Source organism: Pezoporus flaviventris, unplaced genomic scaffold, assembly GCF_033815535.1.
Source record: "Pezoporus flaviventris isolate CSIRO_AGI_PZ_B2104156 unplaced genomic scaffold, CSIRO_AGI_Pfla_v1 ptg000312l, whole genome shotgun sequence".
NCBI classification, from domain to species: domain Eukaryota; kingdom Metazoa; phylum Chordata; class Aves; order Psittaciformes; family Psittacidae; genus Pezoporus; species Pezoporus flaviventris.
This window is the reverse complement of record NW_026892859.1, coordinates 281,693-309,560: the sequence shown is the minus strand read 5'-3', so window position 1 is coordinate 309,560 and position 27,868 is coordinate 281,693. Positions and strand designations below refer to the sequence as shown.

Here is a 27,868-nt window from a genome sequence, read left to right as displayed (position 1 = left end):
TGTCCACATCAGCGCTGGAAGGCAGGGCGCTGAGTCAGCGTGGTCCACACATCCCATGGGATGCTCTATGGGGGTTAGTGGTGGTGCTCCCCATGGAGTGGGATGCAGGGACCCGCTCCTCAGAGATATCATAGCACTATGGAAAGGGCCGTAAGATCATCCAATTAAAACTCCAATGCCATGGGGTGGCATGGAGGGACCTGCTCCTTAGGGATGTCATAGCATCATGGAAAGGGCCTTAAGATCTTCCAGTTCCAGACCCAATGCCATGGGATGGGATGAAGGGACGCGCTCTTCAACATCATAGGAAAGGCCTTAAGATCATCCATTGCCCTTGGTCCTTGGGTCTGGTGGCCGTAGGGACCAAGCCCTCAAGGCTGGTACCTGTCTGTCAAGGGCACGTTGAGGACCATGTTGACCGCCAATGCCCTCGGGTGCTTGATGGCCATCAGGATGAGGAGCCTGTCCATCATTCTCCGTGTCTCTTCCCTGCTGCTATTCCGCAGGCATTCATAGATGCTCCTCACGACACTGGACATCTGGAAGAGGAAGAACAGGCGAGGATGGTGCTGGGACCGGATTCCCCATCCATCTCTGCTGCATCTTTGTACCCAAGACCCCTCCTAGGTTTGGGATGGAGGAGGAAGGACCGAAGGGGATGGGAACGCAGCCATGGGCCACCCACCTCGGCCAGCCAGAAGTCGAGGTCGCTCAGGACCAGCTCCAGGATGTCCTCTGCCACCCTCCTGTTGAAGATGCTCGAGTCCTTCATGGCCTCAATGACCACGCAGACCATGTCCGTCCTCTCCCATGGATAAAGGGAGCCTGCAAACCTCTATGAGAGGAAGGTTGGGAGCGTGAGCGTTGTCCCTGCTTGGGGAAGCATCCCACCATAGGGTCCAGCACTGGGGGGAGCTCCATTACCATGGTGAGGTATTGGCTGGTTTTTTCACCCCATCTGAGCTTTTCCACTTCATGCTCTGGCTTTGGCCTTTCTGAAGAGCAAGGGGGACACAGGAGAGTCAATGGGACACAGGGGAGTCAATGGGATACAGGGGAGTCAATGGGACACAGGAGAGTCAATGGGACACAGGAGAGTCAATGGGACACAGGAGAGTCAATGGGATACAGGAGAGTCAATGGGACCCAGGAGAGTCAATGGGACCCAGGAGAGTCAATGGGACACAGGAGAGTCAATGGGACACAGGAGAGTCAATGGGACACAGGAGAGTCAATGGGACACAGGAGAGTCAATGGGACACAGGGGAGTCAATGTGACACAGGAGAGTCAATGTGACACAGGAGAGTCAATGGGATACAGGAGAGTCAGTGGGACACAGGCGAGTCAATGGAACACAGGCGAGTCAATGGGATACAGGAGAGTCAGTGGGACACAGGGGAGTCAGTGGAACACAGGAGAGTAAATGGGAGACAGGGAGGGGTCGGGGGGGGGGGCCATCATGGCCTCTGGTACCTTTCTGCTGCAGGAGGTACTGATGGAGGCTGCAAAGAGCATCCAGGGCCAGGGAGCTTGTCCTGTCCTTGGCATAGTGGAAGAGGAGGAGGTGGCCCAGGAGCTGGCCCAGGAGAGGGACTGGGAGCTCCTGTGGGGGGACAGGGATGAAGAGGCTGATCCAGGTCAGGTACAGGTTTTGGGGAGGGAGAAAGAACTTGAACAAAAGGTGAAGCACCCAAAGAATGAGGAGGAAAGAAAAGAGAAGGACAAAGAGGAGGAGAAGGAGAAGAAAGAGAAGAAGGAGAAGAAGGAGAAGAAGAAGGAGAAGAAGAAAGGAGCAGGAGCAGGGTCAGAGGCAAGAGCAGGGACAGGAGCAGAGGCAGGAGAAGGGGAGGGGCAGGAGCAGGAGCAGGGGCAGGAGCAGGGACAGAGGCAGAGGCAGGAGAAGGGGCAGGAGCAGGGACAGGGGCAGAGGCAGAGGCAGGAGAAGGGGCAGGAGCAGGAGCAGGGACAGAGGCAGAGGCAGGAGAAGAGGCAGAGGCAGGAGAAGAGGCAGAGGCAGGAGAAGGGGCAGGGGCAGGAGCAGGGACAGAGGCAGAGGCAGGAGAAGGGGCAGGAGCAGGGACAGGGGCAGGAGCAGGGGCAGGAGCAGGGACAGGGGCAGAGGCAGGAGAAGGGGCAGGAGCAGGGATAGAGGCAGAGGCAGGAGAAGGGGCAGGAGCAGGGACAGGGGCAGAGGCAGGAGAAGGGGCAGGAGCAGGGACAGAGGCAGAGGCAGGAGAAGGGGCAGGAGCAGGGACAGGGGCAGAGGCAGGAGAAGGAGCAGGAGCAGGGACAGGGGCAGAGGCAGGAGAAGGGGCAGGAGCAGGGACAGGGGCAGAGGCAGGAGAAGGGGCAGGAGCAGGAGCAGGGACAGAGGCAGAGGCAGGAGAAGGGGCAGGAGCAGGGACAGGGGCAGAGGCAGGAGAAGGGGCAGGAGCAGGAGCAGGGACAGAGGCAGAGGCAGGAGAAGGGGCAGGAGCAGGGATAGAGGCAGAGGCAGGAGAAGGGGCAGGAGCAGGCAGACTCAGGATGCTCTGCAGGTCCCCGTCTCCCCGTGCTGGGGTCGCTGCCGCCCGCCTCGGTCCTGCCGGGTCCTTACCCTCAGTGTGCGGTGGTGCCGCAGCAGCTGGGTCAGGGCCGCGATCCTGCCCAGGGCCCTCTCCCTCACGGCGGGGCTTCGGGAGCCGCTGAAGCGCAGCAGGAGCTGGGCAGGGGCAGAAGCCGTGGGTGAGCCCCGGAGCTGCGGCAGGGGCTGGATCCCCCCCGCTTCCATTGCAGCTCCCGCTGAGCATCACCGCGGGGCGGGCAGGGATGGAGGCAGCGGCACGGGAAGGGATGCAGGGGGTGAGGGCTTGGTCCCCTCGCTGTGGGGGATGCCCCGGCCGCAAGGACCAAGGCACGGCCCCGCTTCCAGGGGCGGTATACATATACACACATATACATATGTATACAAATATACACACATATATATATACATATATACACATATATCTATAACAGAGAAGTTCCTCCTCTAAAGACCTCTTCATGCAACAGTTCAGGGCAAGGGAACCAGTCCATGGGCCCATGGTGCCAGGAGGCAGCAAAGACCCCATCACGGGGGGGGGGCTCAGTCTCCTGATGTGGGGTCCCTACCCTGAGCTCTGCGGGCAGCGGCCACCACCGCCTGCAGCCCCTGTGTTCCAGGAGGGCCTTGGGTTACCCAGGAAAGGGGGGGCCCATGGCTCTGGGGGGGCCCCATGGGTGAGGAGCAGCCCCCATGCACCGCGCTCCACGCAGGCCAGACCTGCAGGATGCTCTGCAGCTCCTCGCCGCCCCTGGGGTCAGGAGAGTTGAGCATCAGGCTCCGGAGCATGTTATTCATGGACTGCAGTGCCTGCAGGGACAGAGCAGAGCCCTTTGGGTACCAACAGGGCTTCAACCATGGGTATCCCGCTGCCCCAGTGCTCCAAAGGGAACTGCGGGCTCCTGGAGCTTCTTACGTGGACGTAGTAGTAGGTATCCAGGCTTGAAAACTCCTCTTTCGGAGGCAGGAAGAAGACGCTCCTGAAGCAGGTCTCTAAGAGGCCTCTCCCTTGGTCCGCAAGCCCTGACTGCACTGAGCTGCACAGGGAAGAAGGCTCCGGTTGGATGCTTGTGATGGGAGCAGTGGGGTCCTCAGGAGGGATGCGCAGTTGTGGTACCTCAGTTCCGCTATCGCATCCATGGCGAGATGCCGCACCTCCGTGCGCAGCCGGTCCGTGGGCTGCTCTTGGAGCAGTGTCTATAGGGCACAATGGGGATAAGGGACCTGGGAGTCCACCAATGCTGCCCTCATTGGGTGCTGGAGCCCTTTGCCCCATAGCATCCCCATGGGGGTCCCTTCACCTGGATGGTCTCTGTGAGTTGGTTCTTACGGCAGAAGACATCCAGGCCCTGTTGCAAGCCGCAGATCCTGGCTGTGCTCAGCAGGGAGCAGACGCTCTCAAGGAATGCAACCTTTTCAAGCTCAGACTGGAAACCAGGGAGGATGGAGGCACAAACAGGGAGCGTGAGAAGGGACGGGGGTACCAGAGTGCTAGGGTTGAAGGCAGCACCCAACAGCGCCCATCAGCATCACAATGGCTGTGCTCACCGTGGTTGGGGTGTTGACAAAGGCCTCGATGCGCTTCACATTGCCCCGCTCCAGTGCGTACACGGGTAACCAGCTGTCATCTAATGGAGGAAGAGGAGAGGTTTGGAGAGCAGAGGAAGCTCTGCTCCCCTGCCAGCATCCAAGGAAAGTGGTGCTGGTCATAAAGTCATGGAATCATAGAATGGGTTGGGTTGGAAAGGACCCGCAGATCACCCACTGGGTTTTCCATCCCAACCCCTTCTATGGCTCTAGGATCCGATGTCACCAAGGCTGTGTCCAACCTGGCCGTGGATGGAGCATCCACCCTGTGCCAGCACCTCACCTCCTCCATAGGGAACAACTTCCTTCTATCCAAGCGGAACTTCCCCTCTTCCAGTCTGAACCCATCACCCCTTGTCCTGCTCCCACACCAACACTCACCAGTCCTCAATGGCACAGCCACGGATTCCTCATAGGGCTCCAATGAAGAGATGCTCTCCTCCCGAGCCTCATCCCTCTCCCAAGCCTGCCGGGGGGATCTGGAGGCTCTCTCCATCATCCCACAGGATGCAGGAAAGGGATCGGGATAGCGAAGGGGAAATCTTGGACCAAACCAACAGGGCTTGAGCTCAGAAGCAACCCAGTGGCTCCTTCCTCCTGCTCTGTCCTGTCACTGTCTGCTCCCCTCACCAAAGCACTCAAGTAGGGTGACACAAATGAGGTCACAAAGGGCCCCGTGTTGACCCGTTGCCATGGTGACCCAGCTGGGTTCTAGACTGAGGCTGTGGGAGAGCCTGCTGCAGGGCCATGAGCTGGGGCTGTCACCCAAAGCAGCATCCCTGTACCCCAACATGCTGGGTGTGGGGACCCTTCCTTATGGGGCTCAATAAAGATGGGGTTTGGGGTACCCTGTAATTTTGGGTTGGCTTACGGCTACTGGGATGGATGGAGATGGCTGGGGCAGGGTGGGTTTCTGGGTACCAGAAGGGTTACGGGATGCTTTAAGGGTACCAGGGCTACTGGGGGGCAGTGGGAATGTTGGGAATGATGGAGAGGCCTGGGACTGAGGTGAACCAGGACCTCAATGTGAAGACACAGAAGCTGTGGGGCCGGGGGGTGGGTGGGTGGTGGCAGAGCTGTAGGGGTCTGTGGTAGCCATGGAGGGTGCTACATCAGGAGAGCTGCTGCAGGTGATGGAAGCCCCTTGAAGGAAGCTGCTGAGAGCCAGGCTGAGAAGAGTTGGGATGCAGAAGAGACCTCCGAGCAGCTTCCAGTGCCTGAAGGGGGTTACAAGGATGCTGGAGAGGGACTGCACTTCATTGCCTTGAAGAACCAGCTCCATCTTGCTCTCAACACAGAGCTCCCAATCTACAGCTTGCAATTAAGCGTGGGTTTGATTAACAGCTTATAATTCCCCCCCTGGAGCCTCACAGCATGCACGTAGATCCCATAAGCCCCATCTCCTATCAGTTTCCCATCTGTAATGCTGAAACCTCATTTGAAGAGCAGTACTGAGGCATTGAAACCCTTGTGGGGCCCAAACACAAATCAATCTATTATGAACAGATTCTTTCATCATGTCCAATTTAATAGTCAAGAGTCCCAGTCCAGTTCCTCACAGCAATCAGTCAAAGCATGGACAGTCCAGGCTCATTGCAGTTCAGTCACGCACAAGGGGGATGGGATGGAATAAAATAGGAAGGGATGGGGTGGGATTGGGATGGGAAGGGGAGGGACAGAATGGGATTTAGGAGAGGAGAGGAGAGGAGAGGAGAGGAGAAGGATGAAATGAAATGAAATGAAATGAAATGAAATGAAATGAAATGAAATGAAATGAAACGAAATGAAATGACATCAAATGGAAATGAAATTATATCATGATATGATAAGATATGAAATGATACATTTTCAGAGAGCGGAAGAGAAGAGAGGAGATGAATGAGATGAAATGGGATGCTACAGATGAGACACGTTTAGAGGAGTTGTGGTGAGATGAAATGAGAAGGAGGATGAAATGACGCGAACTGATATGATGCTATAACAGAACATGGTTTGATATAGCGTGAGAATACATGATGTGGATGGAAACAGAATGGAAATGATATGAAATTAAATTATGATGTAATGTAAAATGATACGACATGAAAGGGAAATGAAATGAAATAAAATGATAGGATAGGTTATAATATGATAGATTATGACATGATATATGATATATGATATATGATATATAATGTGATATGGTATTACATGATACAATATATTTGGAGAGAAAATGAGGAGATGGAGAAATGAAACCAAATGCAATGAAATGGAAATGAAATTAAATTATATGATCTGATATGACAGTGTAACATGATGTAACATGATATAACACGATAAAACATAATATGTTACGTGATATGATATGAGATATGCTATGAGATGAGGAGGATGAAATGAAATTAAACACAATGACATCAAATGGACATGAAATGGAAATGAAATTAAATTAAATTAAATATAATCAAATTATATGATATGGTATGGTACGGTATGGCATAGTATGCATGATATGCTATGATATGGTTTGATAAGATATGATATTCTATGATATGCTATAATATGATATATGATATGATAGGGTGGTATGACATGATCAGATACGATAGATTATGATATGATAAATATGATAAAATATGACATGATATGATACACGATAATATTTTTAGAGAGGAAAGAAAATGACGAGGATGAAAAGAAATTAAATGCAATGAAATGGAAATGAAATTATATGATGCTATAATGTGATGTAACATGATATAACATGATAAAACATAATATGTTACATCATACAATACAAGATATGCTAAGGGATGAGGAGGATGAAATGAAATTAAACAAAATGACATTAAACGGACATGAAATGGAAATGAAATGAAATGAAATTAAATATAATCAAATGATATCATATGGTAACATGATATAACATGATAAAACATAATATGCTGTATAAGATATGCTATGCTATGCTTTGATATGGTATGAGATGCTATAATACGCTATATGATACAATATCATATTCTGCAGCATACTCATCTCCTCTCTCCTATCCTCATCATATGCTGTGAAATGAGGAGAGGAGAGAAAGGAGAGGAGAGGAGAGGAGAGGAGAGGAGAGGAGAGGAGAGGAGAGGAGAGGAGAGGAGAGGAGAGAGGAGACATGGATTGGGATGGGTTGGGATGCGATGGGATGGGAGGCATTGGGATGGGATGGGAAGGGATGCGATGTGACGAGATGAGATGTGATGTGACGAGATGAGATGTGACGCGATGAGACGCGATGCGATTAATTAGGTACGATGAGATGAAATGGGATGCGATGCGACGCAATGACATGAGATGCAATGAGATGCAATAGGATGTGATGCGATGACAAGAGATGCGATGAGATGAGATGCAATGCTGTCCTGGGTTCAGCAGTAGCAGTCATGTTTCTCCTTCGTGGTAGCTGGTGCAGTGCTGTGTTTTGACTTCCAGCCTGGGAACAGTGCTGGTGATACCGATGTTTTGTGATGTGATGTGATGCGATGAGATGCGACGGGATTCGATGCGATGCAATGACACAAGATGCAATGAGATGCAATAGGATGTGATGCGATGACAACAGATGCGATGAGATGAGATGCGATGTTGTCCTGGGTTCAGCAGTAGCAGTCATGTTTCTCCTTCGTGGTAGCTGGTGCAGTGCTGTGTTTTGACTTCCAGCCTGGGAACAGTGCTGGTGATACCGATGTTTTCGGTTGTTGCTAAGTGATGTTTACCCTGACCAAGGACTTTGTGAGGCTCATGCTCTGCCAGGGAGGAGGGGAAGCTGTGAGGAAGCAGAGACGGGGCGCCTGACCCAGGCTAGCCAAAGAGGTATTCCATACCACAGTCCATCATTCCTTGGGGGGGGGGGTGGTAACAGGGAGTTACGCAGAAGGACACGGGTTTCCAGGTGGGACTCGTTTCTTGGCCGGTGGTATCGTATTCTCTTCCCTTGTTATTTTCTCTTATCATTGTTGTCGTTGGTAGTAGCGGTGGTGATTTGTGTCGTACATTGGTTGCTTGTCTCAGCTCATGGGAGTTGCACTCTTTTGATCCTCCTCCCCGTTCCTCCGGGAGCGGGGAAGGGGAGAGCCCCGAGTGGGGGCCTCGATTGCTCTCAGCCCGGCACCGCTCACTGGGAGTGAGTGAACAAGCTGTCTGGCTAGGGTTTAAACCACGACAGATGTGATGAGATGCAATGGGATGCGAAGAGATGCAATGGGATGTGATGCGATGAGATGCATTGGAATGCGATGCAATGCAATGTGATGAGATGACATGAAAATTGATGAGATCAGATGCGAGGAGATGCAACGGGATGCAATGAGATGAGATGCGATGAGATGACATGAGAATTGATGAGATCAGATGCGATGAGATGCAATGGGAGGAGATGCAATGGGATGCAATGCGATGCAATGTGATGCGATGAGATGTGACGCGATGCGACGGGATTCAATGCGATGCAATGACATGAGATGTGATGAGATGCAATGGGATGTGATGCGATGCGATGAGATGCAATGGAATGCAATGCAATGTAATGAGATGAGATGGGATGAGATGAGACACGATGAGATGAGACACAATGAGATGCCATGGGCTATGACGCGATGCAATGGGATGCGATGGGATGTGATGCGATGAGATGCGATGTGAGGAGATGCGATGTGATGCGATGCAATGAGGTGCGATGCGATGCAATGACATAAGATGCGAAGAGATGCAATCCGATGTGAAGCGATGAGATGAGATGCAATGAGATGAGATGCAATGGAATGCATGCGATGCGATGAGGTGCGGTGCGATGCAATGACATAAGATGCGATGAGATGCGATGCGATGTGATGAGAACAGATGCGATGAGATGCAATGGAATGCATGCGATGCGATGAGGTGCGGTGCGATGCAATGACGTAAGATGCGAAGAGATGCGATGATATGCGATGCGATGCAATGACATAAGATGCGAAGAGATGCGATGCGATGTGATGCGATGAGATGCGAGGAGATGCAATGAGACTTGAGATGGTGTCAGACGAAGGTGAAATGGGATGAAGATGAGCTGACCTGTATGATGGCACACAAGGAGATGAGGTTAGGATGCGACGAGATGGGGTCACCCCCCCACACCCCATTCTGATGAGGAGGAAAATGCACTTGGGGAGAGCAGAGGAGGGTTTTCCACACACACTTGGTCAGGAGTTGTCTTTCTGCAGCTTTCTCTCTGCGTCCGCTGAGGTGCGGGTACCACCAATGCAGCTTCCTCACGAGCGACCCAAGCACTCGCAGAGCTCTTCCCTCCTGACCCAGACACAGCGACGGCCCCGCTTTTATACCCGGCTGCGTGACGGAAGCGCCGGTGCTTTGTGACGTCATACGGGATGGGTGACGTCACAGCAAGGCAGCTTTGGGAGCTGCGGTGCCCTAAAGCGGGAATGTGAGCAGGAGAGCTTGAGCATCTTCCTGCATTTCCTGTGCTTTGATGGATCCATCCCTGCAAGCAGCCCCAGAGCTCGCTCTTGTGCAGTTCCAGGTGCACCTTGGCAGCGGAGGAGCCTCCAGCCCCTTTGCCATGGGAAGCACCCAAAGAGAATCATGGAAGGGTTTGGCTTGCAAAGGACCTGAAGCTCACTCAGTTCCAGCCCCCTGCCATGGGCAGGGACACCTCACACTAAACCATGTCACCCAAGGCTCCATCCAACCTGGCCTTCAACACTGACAGGGATGGAGCATTCAGAACCTTGATGGGCAACTCATTCCAGTGCCTTGTTCCCATGTCCCTGCACATCCAATAGGAATGAATCCTACCTGGATGCAAGGTCCCTTTCCCACCATAGTCTCACATTAAAGGATTATTCCCTGTGTCCCACTGACTCATGCCAAGCATCCTGCCAAGGCTCTGCTCTGCCCCTAGGAAAGGAGGGAGCTCTTCTGAGCAGCCCCGTAGGGACCACGTTTGAAGGTGGAGAAAGCCTTGCCCACTGCTTGCTCCATGGCTCAGATGACCACAATTAACTGCAGCCTGGAAAGCAAATGGGGACATGGTCGCTCCAGGATTGATCCCTGACTTGATGCTGAGCCCCAATAGGTGGGATGTCCAAGGGATGGTCAGGGGACTGGAGCACCTCCCATATGAAAACAGGCTGAAGAAGTTGGGGCTGTTCAGCCTGGAGAAGAGAAGGCTGCGTGGAGGCCTCATAGCAGCCTTCCACTATCTGAAGGGGGCCTATAGGGATGCTGGGGAGGGACTCTTCATCAGGGACTGTAGTGATAGGACAAGGGGTAACGGGTTAAAACTTAAACAGGGGAAGTTTAGATTGGATCTAAGGAGGAAATTATTTCCTGTTAGGGTGGTGAGGCACTGGAATGGGCTGCCCAGGGAGGTTGTGGATACGGGAGGTGCTCCAGTCCCCTGATCATCCTCGTGGCCCTTCTCTGGACTTCTTCCAACAGTTCCATGCCCTTTTTATGTTGAGGACCCCAGAACTGCACACAATGCTCCAGGTGAGGTCTCACAAGAGCAGAGTAGAGGAGCAGGATCACCTCCATGTGCCACCAAGGCACATGAAAATCAACAAGGTGCTTGGTGACAGCCAGCATGGCTTCACTAAGGGGAAATCCTGCCTGACCAATTTGGTGGCCTTCTATGATGGGGCTGTGGAACTGATGGACAGGGGTAGAGCAGTTGATGTCATCTACCTGGACTTGTGCAAAGCATTCGACAGTGTCCCACACGACATCCTTGTCTCTAAATTGGAGAGACATCAATTTGATGGATGGACCACTGGGTGGATAAAGAACTGGCTGGATGGCTGCATGCAAAGAGTTGTGGTCAATGGTTCAATGTCCGGCTGGAGACCAGTAACGAGTGGTGTCCCTCAGGGATTGGGGTTGGGACCAGTCTTGTTTCACAGCTTTGTCGCTGACATGGACATCAAGAGGAGGGTGACCAGCAGGTCGAAGGAACCCACTGGAATGGGTTGCCCGGGGAAGTTGTGAATGCTCCATCCCCAGCAGTGTTCAAGGCCAGGTTGGACAGAGCCTTGGGTGATTGGGTTTAGTGTGAGGTGTCCCTGCCCATGGCAAGGGACTGGAACTGGACGAGTTTAAGGTCCTTTCCAACCCAAACCATTCTATGATTCTAAGTTGTACTAAAAAGAACCCAAACCCCCAAGGAGGAAGGATATTCAACTCCTCACTGATGTCCTGTTCCTCACTTCCTAACCAAAACCTGATCAACCGTGTCAATAACGCAGTAAGTTGCTCTCACTGTGTTACCAAAGAGCTGTGATTGCCCAGCTCTGGATTGCCCAGCTCCTGGACTTCATGTTGCAGCAAGAGCAATGACTGGGAGAGCTGGAACCCTCCTGGAATAGGGAACCACAGCGTTTATGGATGCATGTTCAACAGTGCAAGTAGAGCGTGCCTGTGCAAGACAAATAATGACATCATTAAATGGACATAAAGGCCATTATCAAAAAGAACTGTGTTCCTCATGTCCTCGGATAATATTGGTCCCAACCAATCTCATGGCTAAATGGCACACAGCTCCCTCCCTCATCATCATCTCAGCAGTGCTCTGCTCTTCCCTGTGCTATTCCCAAAAGCACACCCATGCAGTAGAAGACAAAATCAGTTCTCTTTTGACATTAAAATGCGGATATTGGCTATTTTCCAGCCTCCTTCAGACCTGATCCTTGACTTGTTCACCAACATCCCATCCAAAACTCCTTCACCCGAAGGACTGCTTTGGGCTGTCTCCTCATAACTGGTTCAGGAATGCAGGTTGTACTGACATCGACATTGCTAAAACCATAGCCTTTCAGGAACTGAAAATGCCTTTGAGTTCTATGAAAACTGGGAATGACGCTGTCCCAGTCTTCTGCTCCATCCCAAAACGTGTTCTGTGGTGTGATTTGTGATGTCCTTGGCATCCACAGTGACAGATGATGGCAGGGAGGAAACGCTGAAACCTAAAGATAGAAAAGGACAAATCAGGGGGGTTTGATGTCATTTTTCCCTACCTCCACACTGTGTCTGCCACTATCAACTTGGCCTGTTTCCTGAAGGGCTTGTGCCTGCCCTCACACAGTTTATTCCCCTCTGCCCATGGCCCTGGCTGCTCTCAGAAGCTTCCTCAGGTGCTTCCATGTTGCAGGGTTAGAAATGGAACAGGGTCAAGAAGGGAACCTGCCCTCTTTCTTGGAATGAAACTTGGCTCAATAAGGGCTCTTGGGGCACCTGGAATGAAGCTGCTGCAGCCAAAGGGGAGGAAACTTGTCCTGAACTTTGGATAAAGAAACACTTTTAAGTCCAGTGAATTGAAGCCTGACCACAATAACTCCTAGGCCCCAGTTACCACCGATTTGTTAAAGTCATGCATAGCTGATTTCCTAAGGATTAAATAGGGAACTTGAACAGATCCCACTCTTTTAATTCTTTGCTAGTTATCAGAATAATTACAGATACAGCTGGTTGTGCGATTACGGGGGCGTTCATCTGTGCCAAAGGTGAAAAGCACACCGTGAGGACTTCATCTTGAAGGCCCCTACTCACAAGAGGAAGACTGTTTACTTCATCCTCAAGACCCCTGCCCACAATCACCGCAGAGCAGCGCACAGATGCCAAGAGGAGGAGACTTGTGATAATAAAGTTATAATATCCCCCGCCTATATGTGGGAATTATGAATATGCATGTAACTTATGTAACAGTGAAAGTATATAAACCTGTAACAAATATTACCTTTAATACCAAAAAGACATGCCAATTTCCATGGAAAACGCGGAACAAGGTGCTAAAGCCCAACAAGCTTTACCAGGAACTAACTAAAAATCCCCTCCCTTTCCCAGCCCACGGATACTGACAAGGGCACACACAGGACACAGCAAGAGATCCGTGTGTCTGCTGCACATGAAGGGGAACAGTTCCTTTTGGTGTCAGAGCTCTGGAGTCAGGTTTATCTCCAAAGCAACTCAACCGTGTACCAAGGGAACAGACAGCTGCTCCCTGGGGACTCCAGAGACTGGGACTCCTCCCAGGGAACCCAGCACTGACAGGAAGGAAACACACGCTCTGCTCCGTGACACCGGGGCTCACTGCTTCAGCTCAGCTCTAACCCCCGTGTCCCCCCACGCGGGCCTCTACCGGAGATGCCGACAAGGCCGAGGGCTCCGACAGCCCCGAGCCCATCGCCCGCACGGTGCAGGAGGTGTCGGCCGTGCTCCGCCACCTCGAGCAGGCCGGGGAGCGCCCGGCCCCACTGCCCAGAGCCCCGGGGGCCCGCACAGCCCCGGCCCCGCTCCCCGGGCCCTCACCGCCGCTGCCGGATGCAGGCCCCACCGCGCGGCCAGCTCCGCCTCCGTCGCAGCCAATCAGCGCGCGGCTCTCCGCGCGGGGCGCGCTGGGAGTTGTAGTCCGGGCTCCGGCGCATGCGCACGGGGCAGCCCGGGGAAGGGCGGGGCCTTTCCTCACGGAGCGGCCGCCCCTGGGCACGGGGAGGAGGGGCGGGCAGCCCCGTTTGGGTGCTGGGGTCCGGTCTGAGGTAATGGGGTCCCATTTGGGGTACCCGGGTCCCAGTTTGGGTGCTGGGGTCCTATTTGGGGTGCTGGGTCCCACTTTCCATGCTAGGGTCCCATTTTGGGTGCTGTGGTCCCATTTGGGTGCTGGGGTCCGGTCTGAGGTAATGGGGTCCCATTTGGGGTACCCGGGTCCCAGTTTGGGTGCTGGGTCGCACTTTGGGTGCTGGGTCCCACTTTCCATGCTAGGGTCCCATTTTTGGGGTTCTGGGGTCCCATTTGGGTGCTGGGGTCCGGTCTGAGGTAATGGGGACCCATTTGGGGTACCCGGGTCCCAGTTTGGGTCCTGGGGTCCTATTTGGAGTGCTGGGGTCTGGTCTGAGGTAATGGGGTCCCATTTGGGGTACCCGGGTCCCAGTTTGGTTCTTGGGGTCCTATTTTGGGTGCTGGGTCCCACTTTCCATGCTAGGGTCCCATTTTTGGGGTGCTGGGGTCCCATTTTGGGTGCTGGGGTCCGATCTGAGGTAATGGGGTCCCATTTGGGGTACCCGGGTCCCAGATTGGATGCTGGGGTCCTATTTTGGGTGCTGGGTCCCACTTTCCATGCTAGGGTTCCATTTTTGGGGAGCTGGGGTCCCATTTTTGGGGTGCTGGCGTCCCATTTTGGGTGCTGGGGTCCGGTCTGATGTAATGGGTTCCCATTTGGGGTACCTGGGTCCCAGATTGGGTGCTGGAGTCCTATTTGGGGTGCTGGGTCCCACTTTCCATGCTAGGGTCCCATTTCTGTGGTGCTGGGGTCCCATTTGGGTGCTGGGGTCTGGTCTGAGGTAATGGGGACCCATTTGGGGTACCCGGGTCCCAGATTGGGTGCTGGGGTCCTATTTTGGGTGCTGGGTCCCTCTTTCCATGCTAGGGTCCCATTTTTGGGGTGCCGGGGTCCCATTTTGGGTGCTGTGGTCCCATTTGGGTGCTGGGGTCTCATCCTCGTGCTGGGGTCCGGTCTGAGGTAATGGGGTCTCATTTGGGGTACCCGGGTCCCAGTTTGGGTCCTGATGTCCTATTTGGGGTGCTGGGGTCCGGTCTGAGGTAATGGGGTCCCGTTTGGGATACTGGGGTCCCAGTTTGGGTGCTGGGGTCCTATTTTGGGTGCTGGGTCCCACTTTCCATGCTAGGGTCCCATTTTTGGGGTGCTGGGTCCCATTTTGGGTGCTGGGGTCTCATCTGGGTGCTGGGGTCTGGTCTGCGGTAATGGGGTCCCATTTGAGGTAGCCGGGTCCCAGTTTGGGTGCTGGGGTCCTATTTGGGGTGCTGGGTCCCACTTTCCATGCTAGGGTCCCATTTTGGGGGTGCTGTGGTCCCATTTTTGGGGTGCTGTGGTCCCATTTGGGTACTGGGTTCCGGTCTGAGGTAATGGGGTGCCATTTAGGATACCTGGGTCTCATTTTTGGTGCTGGGGTCCCACTTTGGATGCAGGCGTCCCGTTTTCAGGGTACCCAGGTCCAATTTTTTGGGTCTTGGGGTCCTATTTTGGGTGCAGGGGTCCCATTTAGGTGCTGGGGTCCCATTTTTGGGGTTCTGGGGTCCCACTGTGGGTACTGGGGTCCCGGTTTTGGGTATTCAGGTCCCGTTTTAGGTTCTGGGTTCGATTTTGGCTGATGAGGTCCCATTTTCAGGGTGCCAGGTCCCATTCGGGTGCTGCGGTCCAATTTTGAGGTCCTGGGGTCCTATTTTTGTGGCACCGAGGTCCCATTTTGGGGTCCCAGGTCCCACTTCTGAGTACCTAGGTGCCACTTTGGGTGCTGGGATCCCGTTTATGGGGTGTAGGGGTCACATTTTGGATGCTGGGTTCCCATTTTGGGGTCCCAGGTCCCGGTTTTAGGGTGCTGTGGTCCCACTTTGGGGTACCTGGCTGCCATTTTGAGATCCTGGGGTCTTATTTTGGGGTACCAGGTCCCATTTTTGGGGTCTCAGGTCCCATTTTGGGTGCTGAGGTCCCACTTTGGGGATGCAGATGGCCCATTTTGGGGGTCCTGGTGTCCAATTTTTGGGGTGCAGGGGTCCCATTTTGTGTGCTGGTGTCCACCACCAACACCCCCCCCCAAATCCAACCGTGTTATAGATAATTAACACGGGGGAGAGCCCCAATTTTCCCATCATGCAACATGTCCACCCCCCCATCTCCCCCATTTCCATTATGGCTTTTGGCAGGATTTGGGGGTGCAGGGGGGGGGGGGGGTACATGGGGTTCCCCCCCAAGTGAGGGTGATGAAGGCTGAGGCCTTGTCCTTGAGCTGCCGCAGGCAGAGGTGGCAGCTCCAGCTGCCTGCGGGGGGGCACACAGAAAGAGGGGGGGTCAATGGGGGGGGTACCCCAAAGTGGCTCCCCCATTGACCGCCCCACACATTTACCTTCAGGGAGCTCAGCCATGGGGGGGCTCAGGCAGTACTTGTGGTACCCCCGATCGCAGTTGTCGCAGAACAGCAGCTGGTCCTGGGGGGTGTTGGGGTGTGTGTGGTGATTTCGAGGAGTTTGAGTGGTTTTGGGTCGCAAGGGGTGGTTTAGGGTTGACTTAGGGTAGATTTGGGATGGTTTTCAGGGGATTTGGGGTGGGTTTGGGTGATTTGGGGTAGTTTTGGGTTGATTTTGGGGGGTTTGGTGTTTTTGGGGTGCAAGGGGTGGTTTTGGATTGATGCGGGTTGATTTTGCGGTGGCTTTGTGTTGATTTGGGGTGGGTTTTGGGTGATTTAGAGTGGGTTTCAGGTGATTTAGGAGTAGTTTTGGATTGATTTGGGATGGCTTTGGGGTGATATAGGGGTGGGTTTGGGTTGATTTGGGGGGTGTTTTGGGGGTAGAGGGGGTGTTTTGGGGTGGCGGCAGGGTATTTTTGTGTTGATTTGAGGTGGGTTTGAGGTGATTTGGGGTGGTTTTGGGGTGATGTAGGGGTTGGTATTGAGGTGGGTTTGAGGTGATTTGGGCATAGTTTTGGGTAGGTTTGGGTCGATTTAGGTGTGGGTTTGGGGTGGGTTTGGGTTGCTTTGGGTTGCTTTTGGGGTGACTTAGGGGTAGCTTTGTGTTGATTTGGGGTGAGTTTGGTTTGATTGGTGGGTTTGGGGTGATTTAAGGGTGGGTTTGGGGTGATTTAGGGGTAAGTTTGGGGTGATTAAGGGGTGTTTCATGATGATTTTGGGGTGCAGGGGGTGTTTTGGGTTGGGTTCGGGGTGGTTTTTGGGTAGAGTGTTTTGGGGTGCAGGCTGGGTGGTTTTGAGTTGATGGGGGGGTGGGGTTCAGGGGGTGTTTTGCAGGTGTTTTTGGAGTGGTTTTGGGTTGATTTGTGGTGGTTTTAGGGTGATTTATGGGTGATTCAGGGTGTTTTTGATGTGCAGGGGGTGTTTTGGGGTGGTTTTTGGTTGGTTTGGGCTGGTTTGGATTGGTTTTGGGGCTGTTTGGGGCTGTTTTGGGTTGTTTGGGGCTGGGTTTGGCTGTTTTGGGGTTGGTTTGCTCTGTTTTGGGGCTGTTCTGGGCTGCTTTTGGGGTATTTTGGGGCAGTTTTGGGGGGTGTCTATGGGGTTCAGGGTTGTCTAAGGGGTGCAGGGGTGTCTATGGGGTCTATGGGTTTTGCACATGCTCCCTGCAGGCTTAGTCATTGTCCAAACTGCACCAGGACCACCCCACCCCTACCCCCCCCCCCAGCCCCATATGGCAATGGGGAGCAATAGGGTCTGTATGGGGGGGGGTACCTGTGCTCCGGTGCTGGTTTTCAGGAGCCCAGTTCAATTCTCTGTAAAACTCGGGGGGGGGGGGAAGGAGGAAAAAGGGGTGACGCCCCCCCCCGCCCCCCAGCACCCCTGGAATCCCAAATGGTCCCAACTCCCCCAATTCGCCCCCCCCCTTCCTCCCCAAAGGCAGGGCTGGGACCCCCCCAATTGGGACCGGGACCCTCCCCCATTTGGGGCTGGGACGCCCCACTCACGCTTGTGGTGATTCTTGTGGGGGGGCACAGGGCGCTCTCCCAGCTCCTCGCCCTCCTCCTCAGCCAGGTGCGTGTGTGTGTCGTGGTAGCTGAGCCCCAGGCGGTTCTCGTAGCGCTTCCCGCAGATTTGGGGGCCAGACCCCTCCTATTGCCCCCTACCACCTCCTATTGGCCTACATCGCCCCTATCGCCTCCTATGCCCCCCTATAAACTGCTATCACCCCTATCGCCTCCTGTCACTCCCATAGTTCCCTATCACCTCCTGTTGCCCCCTATCGCCTCCTGCAGCCCTCTATGGCCCCATATCGCCCCCTATGGCTCTCTACCGCCCCCTATTGCTCCCATAGCCCCCTATCGCTGCTGTTATCTCCTATCGACTCCCATAGCCCCCCATTGCCTCCTGTTGCCACGGAGCCATGGAGCAGGGGTGGACCAAGGGAGGATCGTGATGGATGGATGGATTATGGACGGACGGACAGACGGATGGATGGATGGATGGATGGATGGCTGATGGATGAATGCATGGATGGATTGATGGATGGATGATGGATGATGGATGTGGGGTGATGGATGAATGATGGATGGATGGATGGATGGATAAATGGATGGATGGATGGATGGATGGATAAATGGATGGATGGATGGATGGATGATGGATTGGTGATAGATGGATGATGGATGGATGGATGGATGATGGATGATGGATGGATGATGGAAGGATGGATGATGGATGATGGAAGAATGGATGAATGGATACACGTAGATCCCATAAGCCCCATCTCCTATCAGTTTCCCATCTGTAATGCTGAAACCCCCTTGTGAAGAGCAGCACTGAACCATTGAAACCCTCGTAGGGTCCAAACACAAATCAATCTATTACAGAGAGATTCTTTAATCATGTCCAATTTAATAGTCAAGAGTCCCAGTCCAGTTCCTCACAGCAATCAGTCAAAGCATGGACAGTCCAGGCTCATTGCAGTTCAGTCACTCACAAGGGGGATGGGGTGAGATAGGGGATAGGAGGTAGAAGATAAGAGATGAGAGAGAGAAGAGAGGAGAGGAGAGGAGGGGGAGAGGAGGAGGGTGAAATGAAATGACATCAAATGGAAATGAAATGAAATAAAATGGAATGAAATGATATAAAATGATATGAAATGATATATTTTCAGAGAGGAGAAGAGAGGAGACGAATGAGATGAAGTGGGATGATATGGGATGAGATGACGTTCCCATAGGAGAAGCAGAACATGGTAATTTTGGGGTGGTGTTGGGGTGGTTTTGGGTGTTCTGGGGTGTTTTGGGGCTCTGATCCTGTATCCCATAGGAAAAGAAAGACAGGGTGGTTTTGGGTTACTTTTGGGGTGCTTTTGGGGTGTTTTAGGGTGTTTTGGGAGTGTTCTGTGGCTAGTTTGGGGCTCTGACCGTGTATCCCATAGGAGAAGCGGGACAAGGTGGTTATGGGGTGGGTTTAAGCGGTTTTGATGTTGTTTTGAGGTGCTTTGGTGTGTTTTGGGGTTCTGACCCTCTGTCTTATAGGAGAAGAAGCACAAGGTGATTTTGGGGTCCTTTGAGCCTGTTTTGGGGGTGTTTGGGGGCACTGTCCCTGTATCCCATAGGAAAAGCAGGACAAGGTGGCTTTGAGGTGTTTTAGGGTTGTTTTGGTCTGGATTTGTGTTGGTTTTGGGCTGGTTTTGGGCAGTGACCCTTTATCCCATATGAGAAGCAGGAGAAGGTGATTTTGGGGTACTTTACGGTGTTTTTGTGGTGTTTCTCTGCTCTGACCCTGTATCCCATAGGAGAAGCCGGACAAGGTGTTTTAGGTTGTTTTGGGGATGTTTATGCAGTGTTTTTTTGGGCTCTGAGCCTGTATCCCATAGGAGAAGCAGGAGAAGATGGTTTTGGGGTGGTTTTGGTGGTTTTTAGGATTGTTTTGGGCTTTTTTTGTTGCTGTTTTGGGGCTGTGAATATGTAACCCATAGGAGAACAGAGCAACGTATTTTGGGGGCATTTTAGGTTGGTTTTGGGTTGGTTTGGGGCTGGTTTGGGGCTGGTTTGCAGCTCTTACGCTTTATTCCATAGGAGAAGGAGATGGTGTATTTTTTCTGTGTTTTAGTGTGTTTTGGGGCTCTGATGCTGTATCCCATAGGAGGAGGAAAAGGTGTTTTTGGGGTGTTTTGGGGATGTTTTAGGTTTTCTTTGGGGTGTTTTGTGGCTAGTTTGGGGCTCTGTCCCTGTATCCCATAGCAGAAGCAGAACACGGTGGTTATGGGGTGGTTTTAGGTGGTTTTGATGTTGTTTTGGGCTTTTTTGATGTGTTCTTGGGCTCTGACCATCTATCCCATAGGTGAAGAAGCACAAGGTGATTTTGGGGTCCTTTGAGGCCGTTTTGGGGTTGTTTTGGGGCACTGTCCCTGTATCTTATAGGAAAAGCAGGACAAGGTGGTTTTGCAGTGTTTTAGGATATTTTTTGGTCTGGATTTGTGTTGGTTTTGGGCTGGTTTTGGGCTCTGACCCTTTATCCCATAGGAGAAGCAGGGCAAGGTGGTTTTGGGATGGTTTTGGGGTGGTTTAGGTTTTTTTAGGGTTGTTTTGGGGCTAGTTTTGGGCTCTGACCCTGTATCCTATAGGAGTAAGAGGACAAGGTGGTTTTGAGGTGGTTTTGGGTGCCAATGGTCCCCATGTCTGTGCAGGCACCATCTCTGCCTCAGAGCTCTCCCTGCGCCCCGTGGATCCCGGGATGATGCCGCTGCTGGACATGGCCACGGGGCTGGAATGAGCCAGTCTGGTCAATGCAGCCAAGGCCTATGGAGGTACCAGCCCCGCCCCCTCCCCAAACTGCACCCTCAGCATGGGGTCGGGTTTGGGGAGGTTTGGGGTGTTTCTGGGGGTGCTGTGTTGGTTTTGGGATGCTGAGGTGGGATTTGAGGTGGGTTTGGGGTGCTTTAGGGGTGCTGAGGTTGACGTTGGTGTGTGTTTGGGGGTGCTGTTTTGATTTCGGGGGTGTAAAGAGGTGGGTTTGGGGGGGCTTTTGAGGGGAATTGGGGTGTTTTGGGCTGGTTTTGGGGGATGTTTTTGGCTGTTTTAGGGTGTTTTGTGGCTGTTTCAGAGGTGTTTGGGGCTAGTTTTGGGGTGTTTCAGGCTGTTTTCAGGCTGTTTTGGGCTGGTTTTGGGGTGCTGATGTGCCATCCCCTCAGTGCAAAGGGCCATGTCCCTGTTCTCCTTCACGGAGCTGGTGCTGAGCCCCGACAACCCCAACCCCCAGAGAGGCCACGGGGGGTTGCCCCCCCATCAGGTACAGGGACCTCCCCTGTATGTGTACCTTCCCATGTCGCCCTTGTATGTGGGGCTGGGACACATTTGGGGCAGGAACCCCCTCTCCCCTGTTGACGCAGGAGTCACGGACAACGCAGAGACAATCAATGTGATCAAGAGACTGCCAAATCTATTACAAAGCCTTAACTCCTTATATACTAATTCTTACATGCACTTACAGTGATTTGGCATATTATGATTGGATACATGTCTTGAAGACCCTTAGTGACTGACATATAATTGGTTAAGTACAGGTGTGGGAACTTGACCTCGAAAGCTTGCCAACAGTCCACAGTTCTCATTAACTCCGTGAAATCCAGTTTCTTCTTACCTTGCTTGTTTGGGCTTCCTCGGGCCTCTCATGGCCTTGCTGCATCTTTCAGGATTATTCAGTTTATGTACCAATTATCCATTCTCCCATGAGAACACTGCCTCCACACCCCCCCAATACGGGGATACCCCAGGGCCCCCCCTCCATTGCACTTTGCCCCCCCTCCCAGCCTTGAACCTACCCCAGAAGGTGTCGCAGCTCGAGGCCATGCTAAAGCAGCTCCACAGCGACCTGCAGAAGGTTCCATTCTGGGGGTATTTGGGGTGATTTGGGGCTGTTTTGGGTTCTCACTGAGTGCCACCCATAGGAGAAGCAGGACAAGGTGGTTTTGGGGTAGTTTTGGGGTGTTTTGTGGCAGTTTTGGGCTCTGACCCTGTATTCCTGTCCTGGGTTCAGCAGTAGCAGTCATGTTTCTCCTCCTTGGTAGCTGGTGCAGTGCAGTGTTTTGATTTCGGCCTGGGAAGAGAGCTGATAGAGATGTTTTGGTTTGGCCAAGGACTTTGTGAGCCTCATGCTCTGCCAGGGAGGAGGGGAAGCCGGGAGGAAGCAGAGACAGGACACCTGACCCAAACTGACCAAAGAGGTATTCCATACCACAGCACGTCATGCCCAGGATGTAACTGGGAGTGAGCCGGAAGGGCTGGGGGACTGCAGGGTTGGAGGAGGTATCGGTCGGAGCTTGGTCGGGCTTGGGGGGCGAGTTATCAGTCGGCTGGTGGTGAGGTGTTGTATTCTGTTCCCTTGCTATTTCCTTTGTCATTGTTATTATTGGTGGTAGCAGTAGCGATCTCTGTTATACCTTAGTTACTAAACTGTTCTTATCTCAACCCGTGGGAGTTGCATTCTTTTCGATTCTCCTCTCCATCCCTCTGGGAGTAGGGGGAGGGAAAGAAGGGGGGAAGTGAGTGAATGAGCCCTCTGCCTGGTTTTAAACCACGACAGTTCCATAGGAGAAGTAGGACAAGGTGGTTTTGGGATGGTTTTGGGGTGAGTTGGGGGTTTTATGGGTGTTTTTCGGGTCTGACCCTGTGTTTTATAGGAGAAGCAGGACAAGGTGGCTTTGGGGTGGTTTTGGCGTTTATTTTGGCCTGTTTTGGGGCTGTATTGGGCTCTGACCTGTACCCATAGGAGAAGCAGGACAAGGTGTTTTTGGGGTGTTTTAGGGTTATTTTTGGGGTGTTTTGGGGTCAGTTTTGGGCTCTGACCCTGTATCCCATAGGAGAAGCAGGATAAGGTGGTTATGGGGTGGTTTTAGGTGGTTTTGGTGTTGTTTTGAGGTGTTTTGGTGTGGTTTGGGGCTCTGACCCTGTATCCCATAGGAAAAGCAGGACAAGGTGTTTGGGGGAGTTTGACGATAGTTTTGGGTGTTTTTTGAGTGTTTTGGGGTTGTTATGGGCTGTTTTGGGCTATTTTGCGGCTCTGACGCTGTATCCCATTTGAGATGCAGGACAAAATGCTTTTGGGATATTTTAGGATGTTTTTTGTGTGTTTGGGGTGTTTATTGGGCTGTTGTGGGACTCTGACCCTGTATCCTATAGGAGAAGCATTACAAGGTGGTTTTGTGGTGGTTTTGTGGTGTTTTGGGGCTCTGATCCTGAATCCCATAGGAGAAGCCAGAGAAGGTGATTTTGAGGTGTTTTTGGAGTTTTTTAGGGTGTTCTGTTGCTCTGAACCTGTATCCAATAGGAGAAGCAGGACAAGGGGTTTGGGGGAGTTTGACGATAGTTTTGGGTGTTTTTTTGAGTGTTTTGGGGGTGTTATGGGCTGTTTTGGGCTGTTTTGTGGCTCTGACACTGTATCCCATATGAGAAGAAGGACAAGGTGGTTTTAAGGTGGCTTTAGGGTGGTTTTGGGTCTTTTGGGAGTGTTTTGGTGTGTTTTAGTTTGTTTTTGGGGTGTTTGTGGGTGTTTTGGGGCTCTGGAACTGAATACCATTGGAGAAGCTGGACAAGGTGGTTTTAGGGTGTTTTAGGAGGTTCTTTGGGTGTTTTGTGTGTGCTTTGGGCTGTTTTGGGGCTGTTTTGGGGCTCAGACCCTGTATCCCATAGGAGAAGCTGGAGAAGGTGATTTTGGGGTGTTTTTTTAGTTTTTTAGGGTGTTCTGTGGCTCTGAACCTGTATCCAATAGGAGATGTAGGACAAGGTTGTTTTGGAGTGGTTTTGGGTGTTATCAGGGTGGTTTGGGTTTCTTTGTGGGTGTTTTGCAACAGTTTTCGGCTTTGATCCTATCACTCATAGAAGTAGGACATTACAAGGTGGTTTTGGGGTGTTTTGGGGCTGTTTTGGGGCTCTGATCCTGAATCCCATAGGAGAAGCCGGAGAAGGTGATTTTGAGGTGTTTTTGGAGTTTTTTAGGGTGTTCTGTGGCTCTGAACCTGCATCCAATAGGAGATGTAGGGCAAGGTTGTTTTGGAGTAGTTTAGGGTGTTATGGGGGCAGATTGGGTTTCTTTGGGGGTGTTTTGCAACAGTTTTCGGCTTTGATCCTGTCACTCATAGTAGCAGGACAAGGTGGTTTGGGGGTGTTTTGGGTTTTTTGGGGGTGTTTTAGGGTTTTTTTTGGGTGTTTTGGGGCTCTGACCCTGCATCCCACAGGAGAACCAGGACAAAGTGGTTTTGCAGTGATTTTGTGGTGGTTTTGGGTGGTTTTGTGGTATTTTATATTGTTTTGGGGGTGTTTTGGGGTGTTTTGGGGCTCTGGAACTGAATCCCATCAGAGAAGCAGGACAAGTTGGGTTTGGGGCGTTTTAGGCTGTTTTTTGGGTGTTTTGGGTGTGCTTTGGGCTGTTTTGGGGCTCTGACCCTCTATCCCATAGGAGAAGCATTAAAAGGTGGGTTTTGGGTGGTTTTTGGGTGTTTTGGGGCTGTGAGCCTGAATCCCATAGGATAAGCAGGAGAAGGTGATTTTGGGGTGTTTTGAGGTGTTTCTGTGCTCTGACCCTGTATCCCATAGGAGAAGCCAGACAAGGTGTTTTTCTGAAGTGTTTTAGGGTGTTTTGGGGATGTTTATGCAGTGCTTTTTTGGGCTTTGACCCATATCCCGTAGGAGAAGCGGGAGAAGATGGTTTTGGGGTGGTTTTGGTGTTTTTTAGGATTGTTTTGGGCTCTTTTGTTGCTGTTTTGGGGCTCTGAAGCTGTAACCCATAGGACAAGCAGGACAAGGTGGTTGTGAAGTGTTTTAGGGTGGTTTTGGGCTCTGAACCTTTATCCCATAGGAGAAGCGGGACAGGGCGGTTTTTGGGGTGTTTTAGGGTGTACTTGGGCTGATTTTGGGTTGGCTTAAGGCTGGTTTGGGGCTCTGATCCTGTATCCCATAGGAGAAGCAAGACAAGGTTGTTTTGGTTGGTTTTGGGTGTTTAGGGGCGTTTTTGTGGCTGTGACCCTGTATTCCATAGGAGAAGCAGGACAAGGTGGTTTTGGAGTTCTTTAGGATATTATTGGGATGTTTAAGGCTGATTTGGGGCTGGTTTTGCATTGGTTTGGGGCTGATTTGGGGCTCTGACACTGTAATCCATAAGAGAAGCAGGAGAAGGTGGTTTTGGGGTGTTTTAGGGTGTTTTGGGGGTGTTTTGGGGCTCTGACCTTTTATCCCATAGGAGAAGCACTACAAAGTGGTTTTGGGCTCTTTTGGGGTCTTTTTTGGTGCTCTGACCCTGATCCCCTATGAGAAGCAGGAGAAGATGCTTTTGGCATGTTTGGGTTTTTTTTAGGGGGGGTGTTGGGATGTTTTTATGGTTTTAAACCTGTCTCCCATCGGAGAAGCAGGACAGGGTGGTTCTGGAGTGGTTTAGCGTGTGGTTTTGAGGTGATTTGGTTTGGTTTTTGTTTTTGAGATGTTCTGGGCTGTTTTGTGGCTGGTTTATGACTGTTTTGGGGCTCTGAACCTGTATCCCATGGGAGAAGCAGTACAAGGTGGTTGTGGGGTGGTTTTGGGGCTGCTTTGGGGCTCTGATCCTTTATACCGTAAGAGAAGCAGGGCAAGGTGGTTTTGGGGCTTTTCTGGGGGTGGTTTTGGGCTTTTCTGGCCTCTGACCTGTATCCCATAGAAGAAGCGGGAGAAGGTGGTTTGGGGGTTTTTGGGATGCTTTTGAGGTGTTTATAGGGTGTTTTGGGTCTCTGACCCTGTATCCCATAGGGGAAGCATGAGAAGGTGGTTGTGGGGTGGTTTGGGGGCTGCTTTGTGCCTCTGACCCTTTATACCATAAGAGAAGCAGGGCAAGGTGTTTTGGGGTGGTTTGGAGGTCTTTTGGGGCTCTTTTGCAGCTGTTTTTGTGCTCTGTCCCTGTGTCCCATAGGAGATGCATTACAAGGTGTTTTTGTGGTGGTTTTGGGAGTTTTTGGTGTGATTCTGGGTTGTTCTGGGGCTCCTTCCCTGTATCCCAAAGGACCTTCCCTATAGGGTAGCCGGCATCCATATGGGGCTGAGAGCATCTCTATGGGGCCACGAGCCTCCCTGTGGGGCTGAGGACCAGCCCTTATGGGGCCACAAACCTTTATAGGGGACTGGGAATATCCAACTCTATGGGGCTGGGAGGTTCCCTGTGGGGTTCAGTCCCTCCCTATAGGGCTCAAGCCTTTCCTATGGGGCTGAGGCTTTCCTATGGGGTTGAGCCTTCGCTATGGGGTTCAGGCCCTACCTGTAGGGTTCAGTCTTCCCTACGGGGCTGAGGCTTTCCTATGTGACTGAGCCTTCCCCATAGGTCTGAAGCTTCCCTATGGGATTCAGGCTTTCTCTGTGTGGCTGAGCCTTCCCTATGGGGCTGAGCCTCCCATATAGGGCTGAGCCTTCCCTATATGGCTCAAGCTTTCCATATCGGGCTGAGGCCTTCCTATAGGGGTTAGGCTTCCCTATAGGGTTCCCCACCCACCCGCATACATTCCCTTTACTCCCCCATATCTCGGGGGGGGGGGGGGACGACACACGGACGGGACGATACCATTCAAGGCAATAAGGGGGTGCAGGAGCCCCCGCGCAGCACCTCATTTAGGGACCAAATCCTTAACAGTAATAATTAATAATATGCTAATTTATAATTAGGCTCTTCCAGCACTTTCTCCCCCTCTCCTTAAATTATTTCCTAGTGGAAACCAATGGGTTTAACCCCCCCTTAACCTCCCCCCTTTATAAATCACTATATTTGTATAAATGGCACCTTTCTAACTCTAAATCTTGCCTTTTTTTATCCAATTTTTGCACCGAGGGGGTGGTGGGGGTGGGGGTGTGTCCTCACTGTGACCCCCCCATTGGGGCCCCCCAAAATCATTCCCCCACCAATTGTGTACATTATTTTATATGTCCCCATGATCTTATTTAATTCCCCTGGCCCCCGTTTTGATGCTGATAGGATTTTGATGCTGCCCACCTCCCTCTTCCCTGCAGTGGTTTGTTCCATAAGGGAGGGGTAGAAAAGGGGGGTCGCGACCATTTTGAGGGGCTCGGGGGGGGGGCGGTCTATGGAATTTTGGGTGTTGGGGTACCCCCATTTTGGGGATCTGAGATCCCATTTTGGGGGAGGTGTCCCCCGCTTCGTGCCCGATGAGCCTGTCCACAGGAAGGGCGTGGCCAAGTTGGATGGGGCAAGCTCTGATTGGCTGGGTGCGATTGGGGGGCATGGTTTTATCCAGTGGGCGTTACCAAGAGGCAGAGCAGGGGGGACCACACCGGGGTACCCGGGTGCACTCAACGGAAGCGAGGGGGGATTGCGATGCTGATGCGTGACTGTTAGCGTTATAATGGACCAAATTCCTTTGGGAACACCGTTTCCTTCCACAGCGCCACCACCTCTGCTCATCCATGGAAGCAGGGAAGCCCAGAAGGAATCACTTCATCTTCATTGCGGGGTAACGGGGAATCACGTTTGGAGCGTGTGCTGCCTGGATGCCATCAGAGATGGAGAGCAGGGAATGGGATGGCGGAGGCGATGCCCTTCGGTCTCCAGAGCTCCTCGGTCCGGGTCTGTCTCTGCCATCTTTTTCCCTAAGGAAAACTGCAGCATTCCCAGCAGCAGAGCGCCCGCAGGCGGGATCCCAGGCTCCGCTGCGCTGGTGGGGTCCCGAGGATGAGCAGGGTCTGAGCCGTCAGGGAACAGAGGCTGGGATCACCCTCATCCAGCAGCGCTTCCAGAGCTGTGATCCAAAGAGAGCGGGATGAGCCCCTCCGTAGCCAACAGCATCCCCCCAACCACAGCTCCCTCCTCACCTCTGCAGATCTGCTGCAGCTTCCATGGGCTTTTCCCTCTGAGGGGCCGTGCGGCCAATCCTAGGCACAGGGATAGATTGAGATCCATCAGCATCCATCAGGGATCCATCGGGATCCATCAGGGGTGCAGTGGTGGGGACCAGGATGGGGACCCCAGGAGCTCACCAATGAACCTGACGGCTGCCTCTTGCAGGGGGACCTGAGCATCCTGCAGGTACTGCAGGCTCTGGTGCAGGTATCTTTGAGCCCTCTTCCTGCTCCGCTCCAGCTGCAGAAGGAATGGGATGCTACAGAACGCCCCCATTGGCTGGAGCAGTCCCAACGCTCCCTTTCCCATCCGGTTGTGGGATGGGCAGAGCGGTCCAAGGGGTTCCAATGG

At 52.5% G+C, this 27,868-nt stretch overlaps 1 protein-coding gene and 2 long non-coding RNA genes across 7 annotated transcripts in view; 1 reads left to right on the top strand and 2 right to left on the bottom strand.

Moving 5' to 3' along the window:
* The window catches only part of LOC133263401 (uncharacterized), a 31,832-nt gene that overhangs the window by 1,703 nt on the left and 2,261 nt on the right, over positions 1 to 27,868 (bottom strand). Inside the window, exon 6 of one of the 5 annotated variants that reach the window (XM_061443157.1) lies at positions 27,596 to 27,757. The exons of the other annotated variants lie outside the window; for them this stretch is intronic. Within the exon in view, the coding sequence (XP_061299141.1) occupies positions 27,608 to 27,757 (150 nt within the window). The 3' untranslated portion in view covers positions 27,596 to 27,607. Of the gene's footprint in view, positions 1 to 27,595; positions 27,758 to 27,868 lie in introns of those variants that run through there. 5 annotated transcript variants of the gene reach the window in all.
* Positions 3,482 to 3,944, bottom strand: LOC133263405 (uncharacterized). The gene is made up of 3 exons (XR_009741483.1): positions 3,866 to 3,944; positions 3,682 to 3,761; positions 3,482 to 3,601 (listed from the first exon to the last, which is right to left on the bottom strand). It is a non-coding gene; the product is annotated as an uncharacterized LOC133263405 (long non-coding RNA).
* LOC133263402 (uncharacterized) overlaps positions 20,302 to 27,868 on the top strand; it is a 162,983-nt gene continuing 155,416 nt past the window's right edge. Inside the window, exon 1 of the long non-coding RNA XR_009741481.1 lies at positions 20,302 to 20,459. This is a non-coding gene — a long non-coding RNA (uncharacterized LOC133263402). The remainder of the gene's footprint in view (positions 20,460 to 27,868) is intronic.